This window comes from Bactrocera neohumeralis, chromosome 6 (assembly GCF_024586455.1).
Source record: "Bactrocera neohumeralis isolate Rockhampton chromosome 6, APGP_CSIRO_Bneo_wtdbg2-racon-allhic-juicebox.fasta_v2, whole genome shotgun sequence".
NCBI lineage: Eukaryota > Metazoa > Arthropoda > Insecta > Diptera > Tephritidae > Bactrocera > Bactrocera neohumeralis.
In genome coordinates this window covers 59810447-59819917 of record NC_065923.1, presented here as the reverse complement: position 1 = coordinate 59819917, position 9471 = coordinate 59810447, and the positions used below count along the sequence as shown (strand labels likewise).

Sequence of the window (9471 nt, the reverse complement as noted above, 5' to 3'; positions counted from 1 at the left end):
TTTGTGATTTTTTTCCGTTGTTTTATATATAATTTAAATATTCTTCTAACTATTAGAAATTATTGTGGTGTTGTTGTATTAAAACTAAATAAACTAACTAAACAAAAGTTTTCATAAAATAATTTACATTTGCTTAGCGGTTAAGTACAGTTTTCTCTTAACGGTACACTTACCTTTACTAAAATTTAAGTCAGTGCTTTTTTCGAAACAAAAAAGTGATAATAATGATAATGCTTATGAACTAAGAAGTCCTTAGACAATTTGTATAATTTATTTACAATTAATGCTATGTCTTCCGATTTGTTGATTTCTTCGTCAAAACTAAGTGCTTTTGTTGTTTTAAATTATTATTTATGTACAAATTTTTGAAAAGCACCATTTTGATTTTGAAATTCAATTTCAATTTCACTCCTTGAAAGTCTGGGTTCCAAAGGATACTTTTCGGTGCACGGACTTAGCCTATTATCTTTTTTGCTAATTACATACGAGTTAGTTACTTATGTTCTATAATTCGTTGGTTCACTATTTATGTACTAAGGGTCCCCAGTAGTAATACTTGAAATTCTATCTCGTGATCTCTCCTACACGCTAACGTCCCTCTGTATACCATATCTAAAAGTCCCGTTTTGATAATACGCTTACGCTATGACACGTGGTCACATCACAGTTGGCGCCCACTAAGCGTGCAAGCTCAGCTTCGGATGGTGATAGGTAGGGTAACGCACAGCCAGTGGCAGCTCATTACCCACACTAAACACCTGCGATCAGTGGGGATTACGCATTGTGTTGTTGCAGGGCTGCTGCTGCTGCTGCTGCTGCTGTTGTTGCTTTTGTGTATTGGCGCCCATGAAGGAGCGACGACCCGTAGTCGCTATGCCATTACGTAAGGGCAATGCTGGCGGTATTGGCGGTGGTGTGGGCGTTTTGGTGCAACGTCCCTGCTCTAGCGGCATCGAATAGTGTGTGTTGCTGTAAATATAATTGGCATCCATTACCTCGCTAGACGCATCACAATCGCTACGTGATGAAGTGCCATAATGCAGCGACGGTTGTTGCTGCTGCTGTTGTTGTTTCTGTTGTTGCTGCTGTTGGTTGAAGTGCTCTTGCGTGAGACGCAGCTGGTGTTGGCGTGCTTCGCATGTATTCACCGCGGGCGAATGCATCATTGGCACATCGGCATACGAGTAACACGACTCACCGACATCTAGCGTAACGGCGGAGTGTGCGAATTGCGGTTTCGTGTAATGGTTCACGCTCGGCTGCGGTTCCACAACGTTGCCGTTGCAGGGTTTAAGCCGTAGCGAGTATGATGCGCAATCGTCAATGCTAATACCGGTTTGTAGTGCCTTCTTCTCGCTCAACACTGTGGCAGTGGGCACTTGCAGCTGTTGCAGATTCTTCTGTGCTTCTGGCGCGTTCAAATCGTTAATGGGCATGGTGCAGAAGCCATAATGACGTGCAGCGGGATGATGTGGGGTGTAGGTGTTTGAGAAGGTCGAGTGTATACCAAGACTGCAGGGATGATGCTGATGGCGCGTGATGTAATCCTCATCGCAGAAAGTCTTCTGGTATTCACGTTCTTTGCGTCCCAAAGCGGAGTTACCCCAAACACCGCTGCTGATGTATTCGCGTATCTTGCGACGACAACGATACAATATGAGCGCCAAGGTGGTGATCGTGGCTGCCGACCCGACGAGTAGTGCGCCAATCAAAGCTTGCTTGCGTGGATCGGTGTGTGTACAACCCATAAGCGCCGGGTTCAAGTTACGCAAAGCTTCACCGTGCAGCCGTTCGGGAAAAGCGCAGTAGACCTCAGAGATCGCATCGTTTGTGCCGTTCTTTTCCACCAACAAGTTGCGTAGCCACATGACACGACAATCGCAAGAGATCGGATTCTCCGACAGATCGAGCGTGATAAGATCACGCCATGGAAACAGGCCTTCTGCGAGTGTGGTGAGCGCGTTTGCTTTCAATATGACATGACGCATATTGGGTAAACCGCTCAACGCGCCTTCTTGCACCTCATGCAGCATCTTATTCGAGGACAGGTTTAAAAACTCCAAATTGCCATTGGTCGAGAACGCGCCGTTCATTATGCGTTTCAGCCTTAGAGCGCCATTGATTTCTAAGCGTTTCAATTGCTTCAAACCAACAAAAGCGCCCTCAACAATAACTTCAAAATCATTCTGACCCAAAGCCAATTCCTCTAAGCGCACCAAACTACTCAAACTGAAGGTGGGTATACGCGTCAAGCGATTGTCAGAAAGATCCAGTTGGCGCAGCGCTTCCAAACCCTTAAATGAGTCATGCGAGATATTCCGTAGCCCAGCACCACGTAAGTCCAGACGCGTTAAGGCCGGCACATCTTGGAAGGCCGCTGCCGGTACGCTCAATAAAGTATTCATGCCGAGAAAGAGCTCTGCCAAACTGGGCATGGCCTGAAAAATAACTGGATCGGGCACCGAAGTCAACGCATTGTCATCCAAATACAAGATGCGCAGCTGCGACAAACCGTCAAACGCTTTCGGATCCACAAAGCCAATGCGGTTTTTACCCAAATTCAGCTCTTCAATTTTAGCCAACGGCGTAAAGGTGCCCAAATGTAGCTCGGAAATGAGATTTCCGCGTAAATTCAATACTGTTACGGCCGACAAGCCGATGAATGTTTTATTGCTGATTGCGCCGATCTTATTGTCATTCAAATGCACCTCCTGCAGTTTCTTCTGATAGGCGAAAGTGCGCTGCGGTATGGTCATTAGATGATTCGACGACAAATCGAGGAATGTCAGCTCGGCATAGAATTGTATCGAAGAGTCGATCGTCTTGATTTTGTTGTTTCGTATCACCAGGCGTTGTATGGACGGATTCAGTGCAATCGGCAGCACATCCAATTGACCCTCACCGCACTGCACGACCAAGGTATTGTCATCGCACTGACAACCTGATGGACAGTTAGCCAAACCGCTAGCTTTGGTGGCGAGCAGCAGGCAGAGCAGCGAAATGTAGGTAATGCTCTTGAGTTGCAACATTTTGTGGTGTATACGTGTGTGTGTATGTGGATCCTTATTAAGCTGTGGTTCTAATGTAGTTGTTGTTATTCTTTAGGTTTGCTCTATTTCATACGTCACGTTTTCAATGAGTGTTGATTTTATAAGCGTTCCATTGCTATTAGAAAGAAAAAGAAGGGGTAATTAAATAATGCGATGAAGTGCAGTAAATTAATTCAATGTGAAATGTATGGAAATGTAATGCACAAAAGTTATAAAAATAGGAAAATGTAAAAAAGCAGAGAAAATGTTGCTTTGTGTGTGTGTGTTAATGGTGACTTATGTGCAGTTGAGTTTCCGGTTTACTAACAAATTTATTTCCGTGCTTTGTCGTCTTCATTAATTGAATATTCTACTTGAAATGGAAGTGCACTTATTTTTTGTCGCTTACAAAAATCATTTAAACATAGTGATTTAACACTATTTTAAATTACGTTTTAATATAAAATAAAAAAAAAAACACACAATAGTCAAACTATGAACTGAAAACATAACTAATAGCAAATTTTCTGAATTGATACACTTTTTATTAAAATTAAAATTTTTTTTGATATAATGGTATCATTCACAAGCCACACAATTTGTTGTTAACGACTACAAATTTGTATCAAGATTTCAATACTTTTTCTTTCCATAAAAGTTTTCTGAGAAAAATTAACTGCAGAAGCTTTATTGTAGTTTAATTTTATTTCAGCAGCAAATATATAATCATTCTAAAAACTATATTTTCAAGAAATCACAAATATGAATTTTCAAAATTTCCAACTTTAAAATTGTGAAACAAAATATTAATGAAAAGCTATATTTTGCATTATGTTATTTCTGTATTAAACTTTTCAGTATAAATTTTTTGGTTTTTCCCTATCATTTTTTCTTAGTAGTTTTTATATTCCTCATACCAATTCTCTGAATTAATTTTTGCCAAACACATTAGTTTTTTTTACCTATTTGACTTTCTCTATATAAGTAAGATTATTAAAAACAGATTGGTTCCCTTACTGCCTTAAAAAATTTAAACAATTTAGCGCCTATGAAATTGATGCTCATTGCAAGGAAACTAAAACCAAACAAGATTCAATCAAGAACTTATCAAATGAGAATTATATTTTTTTGTTTGTGCTAAACTCTGAATTATTAGTTATAATCCAATTTCCACAAATTATATCTTTGCGTTAACTGGCCCAAAGCAAAAGGTTAGGCCTTGATTTTTATACACAATTTTCCTAATACTCTTTGAGATGGTTTATTGATGTTAGTTTAGACTTCATCGCCTTTTGAATAAATACAAATAATTAATTCTGATTCCTCTACAAAAATTTAAAATTAGTGATTTTTGATATTATTGTTCATTTTGTATTTTTAATTAAAAAAACAATTTTTTAAATATTGTTTAAAAAAAATTTGAACTTTTCAAAAATTAGTGGTTAAAGATTTTAATATATTTAAGCTATACATTTGACAACTTCAATATTTATAAGGTTTAAATTTTGAAATTTTATTATTTTTAAATCTACATAATAATAAACTAATACCGTTTTCACATATCAACATGTTTTGAGCGCTTACGAAATGTTCAAAAATTAAATACAGTGTTTTTTTGTTCTCATAACACCACAACCAACCTTTTCCAACTGTCCAGCAGTAACTCGCGCACATTAAAACTCAATTGTCATGCGATTTTTATGATTTCTCCAAATTTTCCCACGCAATTTAATTGCAATTTGATTGAATTTGATTTTTCACTACTATTTTTAACACAAAACCACTAATAACTTATTTCCGTGGCAAACACAAATATTTTCGATGCTTTTGCTATGCCTTCGGTTATTTTGTTTTATTTTTTTGTTGTTTTTATAGAGTTATTTACTTGCGTAAAATTCACAAATATTCATGGTTTTTTATTACAAACTCATTTTGAGTTCCGATATAATTTTCAACACAATATTTAGCATTCTATGATCATTTGTTTATGTTTTGATAATATTTTTTTAAAAACTTTTTAGAAATGTTTTCCAAATTCTGTGCAATAGCTGCACCGTGAGCGATAATCCAAGTGTTCGCTTTAATCACGGTTTTGCTAATACGAAAGAAAACTTGGCACTTTTTCGATTCTCGTTCTCGGAACTAGAGGTGCTCTACATTTATATACGGCTTTTGTATTAATTTTTGCCGAGTTTCGAAAATGTTCGAATTAATTTCTTGCCTAATTTCTTGCCTAATAGCAAAGTAAATTTACAACCGCACACGGCCAAGCAACGAACTACACTAAAACTTGAACCATCTGAGTGTGTTAACAACACCTCGGTGTGCTGTAGTGGCCCATGGAGAAGCCGCCAAGCGTAAATAATTTTGCTACCAAACAAGCCGACAAGCGATTGCCTGAAAACAAGCGGCAACGTACATACGAGGAATGCCAACAACAACCCTCATTGTAGTTTTTGGAGTGAATTGCACGCTCAAAAACCGCCGCGGAGCGCCGATCAACTCGTGCAATTCCAAGCTGAAGCAGAAAAACAAGTTTGAGAGCGGCTGTAGAAGCGTTTCAGAGAGTGTAATGAGTGCATTGAAAAACAACTTAGCAGGCAGTACACCGGAGCACATACAGCAGGTAACGGATGGCAAAAAGGCAGCTGCATTTGCGGTGAATGCTCACCAATTGGTCATCAAAGTCAAGGAGAGTTTGTGATTGCACATTAGCGCTGACTACTCACGGACAACAGAGAGCACACAGAGCGTATTTTTGACACGTCGTGAGTAACATCGTGGCTTCTGTGCACAGAGCGAAGCGCGTGGCAAGCATATGCTCAGCGTGGAAGCGCCGGAAGAGGTCGCTGCAAGCACTAAGTTCACAGACGTGCATTGAATGCCAATTTGAAATGCATCAAAGCACTTCCTGTCTCCTCTCTTTCACTCAATCTTATTTGGGACTCACTCTCAGTTGCTCAATTTTCAATTTCATTTGTTTGTGTTTTTGTATGGCTGACCTTTAGGTTTGCTTAGGTCTAAAATGCAGCTGCAGCCACAAGGGCATTATTTCTGTGGCATGCTGCTTTGTTTTGCTGACAGGCAATTGCTGTTGCAACTTCGTTGCTGTAGCGTCGGGAGCATTTACGTCGTGTTCTTGTTGACGGTGTGCGGCAAGTGGCTGGACGCGTACTTCTTATTATTTTTATTTCAATGATTTTGTGGATCGAATTTATTTAATTAAAAACTACGTAGCGTTTACTAACTAGGACACAAGCAACAAAATTTATATGAATTAACCAAGTGTTTGCGTTAAATTATTAAAATATTTTGAAGGGATTCTCAACCTTACAGATGATCCAACAATTTCCTAAACTTTCCAAATTTTAAAAAAAGTTTCGACTAACCCAGATATTGCTAAAATGTTCCTGATTCGGGCATTCGTCTAAAAAGTGGATAGAGTGTTGAAGCAAAAATTTAGGCGAAATGAAAGGTTAAGGCATATACCTTTACGACCAATAAAAACGCACCACCGCATTTCTAGTAGGCACTGATAATTTAATTAATTTTTATAAAATTGGGTTGAACACTGTTCAATTATAGTCGGGTTAGGTTGTGTATTTGAAAACTTGTACCAAATGCTAAACGATCAGAAAAAATTTACACGTGACCAAAAAATTAGCAAATTGGCATAAGAAGAAGAAAAGTGATCTTCTCGGCAAATAGCAGTTAGGACGTTCTCAAAAATCAACTAAGAGAACAGACAACTTACTGGGGCGGATAAATTTAAGCTTTCGCTTAAAATTTTCACCAAGTGACTTTAAGTGTCGAAACCATACGCCGACGGCTTAGAGATATGGGTTTACTATATATGGAAAATGCCCTGCCAAAATGCCACAATTAGTGAGAGATTCCAGGATAATTGTATCTTAAAGAAAATTAAGATTCCTCAAAGGCAAATGCTTAGAACTACTTTTCATACCATGTTTTGGGACCGCTACACCTTGTTGATGGAATAATGAATTTACAAAAATATGCGACAGTGGTTAACAATTTTTTAGTAGCCTAACCTTCCAGGATGACTCAGCGCCGTGCCATCGTGCAAAATGATGGCTAAGTTTAGATCGTAAACAAATCTTGTGTAAATAATCTGTATAATTTCGATGTATAAGATCCCATTCAGCATGAATTTTTGTAGTCCATTACATTTAACGATTTCACACTTGGATTGGCCAGAAAACTCGCCCGATTAAAACCCCATTGAGCACTTGTGGCATATAATGATGTGGGAAGTTGCTAAACAGAAACCAACAAAAAAATCAAAATTTTAGAGCCATTTTCGTATGGTCTCGACATAAGGAAATATCAATTGATTTGTCCTTGTGAGTTCCGTGTGTTCAAGAATTAAGGCTGTTATTGAGGCCAAAGGAGGAACGAATCGATATTAGAGGATCCTATTGTAAAGTATATATTTCTACCGTACATTTTAATCCTTATAAAAACATATTTTGTGGACAACTAATTTACACTATTTGGTCAAACTAATAAAATTTGCCCTAATATTCAAACTTTGTAAACAAATTTCTCATGTTGAATTATATTTGATGGTGCAATTTTATTGCCCGCAAGTGATATAGGTGGGAAACCGAAAGATACTATATATATGTATCGATTACGTAACCTTATTTAGTGCTTTAAATATAATGAAATAACTTCCGCAAAAGCTTTTTCTCGGCTCATGCCGTCTCATCAAATAATGTCATTATCCACGCCACCGCACCATATAGCAGGACGAGAATAATGAGGGAATTATAGAGTTTGATCTTTGTTCGTCGAGAGAGGACTTTACTTTTCAATTGGAAGATACGTACGAAATTTTATCGAGATATTTAAATTTTTGCTGAAGTTATCGCTTGCACGAAGTTGGACGGCCGTACTCTTAGAATTAAACCGACACAAGTAATTCCATATAAGACTTAACATTATAAATGGTTCCAAATCGCTACATCGAAGTTTAGCCACTATTCGAATTTTCCGACACTACTTGAATATATACTATAGATATATACTTTCCATCAATTAATAGATTTACCAATAGTGTGATACTTGGACGGTTTGTGAAGATATACGTATCATATTATCATTTTGGGTCACTTATGAAACTGTATGATTCCATATGAAAAGAGCCCCTAGAACAATTTTTGAGAAGTCACTTAACATTTTATTATAATCTTTAAACTTCAGAGACATCGCTTTGAAGATTAAAGATGATTTCTGACAGTTTTCCTATGATTTACATTTACATAAGGCTTAAATCTCAAAAAATCAGTACTACATAAATGAGACAAGAAGAAAATTCAAACAAGCACCTTTAAAACATAAATGTTGCGAAAATATCGCGCTCAATACCAACTAAACGCTCATTTATGAGGGTACTTTCAAACAGTAAATTGCTCCCTTGTCGTCGAATATAGGTCGAGGTACATACATACGTTCATTTGCGCATATATTTGTACAGCGGTACTTAATGCATCAATCATGTGGCAACAGCAATAATCACCGCATCCACCGCAAGTGAAAGTATGAACCCACCCACATTCTCTCACATCTTTGAATGCAAATAAGTCTGTGTGTGTGAATTCGCGTGTGCCGACTCCGCGATTAAGTAGCAAATGTTAATCTAATATTAGCCTGACATAAAGTGTTGTGAGCCCTTGAAGGACGCCACTAACCGTGCATTCAAGTAAAAAGTACTCATTACTAATCGAATATATACATAAGTACATGTAAGTGTATGTGCTTCGAGTTCGAGTATGTGCTTTAGAAATTCAAAAGAGTCGCTCGTAATACCCAGTCAACTTATTTCTAATTAAATATTGAAGAAGTTCCTTACTCAAATAGTGATAGGAGATCGATTACGTTTCCCTTGAAAAGAGTAATTGATGTTATTCAAAAAACAGTAATAGTATAACACAGGCTATAATAAATTAAATATAATAATCGGTTTTGGCTTGGAATCATTCAAATTCAGAAAACAGCTAGATTTTGGTACGCTCAGACTAGAACGGAATTTCTATTTTCACATGAACATTTTCAATTTCATTAACATACTTGAAGTTAATCTAAAGTTTTTTCATCGGAATAAGTTATAAATGGAATCCAATTGCGAAAAACGCGTTTAAGGTCTTACGTATTTCAGTCATATTTATTGTAACACGTATGTGCTATTTTTTACTGCAAGACTTTCTTAAAAATGCATATTAAAATTGTCCCCAGGATCTCCGCAATAACAGCAATAATTTGGTTTTAATTAATAAACTTAACGGTTGTCAGTGAAAACTACTAAGTACCTGCATTGAGAGAGGTACCAATGATAATTCGAGCCATAGCTCGGGTTGCATCCAATCTCTAGGTATGACTGTAAAAAATAGCCCTTACTTTTCTCCCACAACAATCATAT

At 37.4% G+C, this 9471-nt stretch overlaps 1 protein-coding gene across 1 annotated transcript; it reads right to left on the bottom strand.

Annotated features, from left to right (window-relative positions):
- Positions 1-260: 260 nt before the first annotated feature.
- LOC126763156 (leucine-rich repeat neuronal protein 3) lies at positions 261-5337 on the bottom strand. Its single transcript, XM_050480412.1, has 2 exons — positions 4670-5337; positions 261-3165 (listed from the first exon to the last, which is right to left on the bottom strand). The coding sequence occupies exon 2, from the start codon at positions 3027-3029 to the stop codon at positions 765-767; it is 2265 nt and encodes a 754-aa protein (XP_050336369.1). The 5' UTR covers positions 3030-3165; positions 4670-5337; the 3' UTR covers positions 261-764.
- Positions 5338-9471: the final 4134 nt, after the last annotated feature.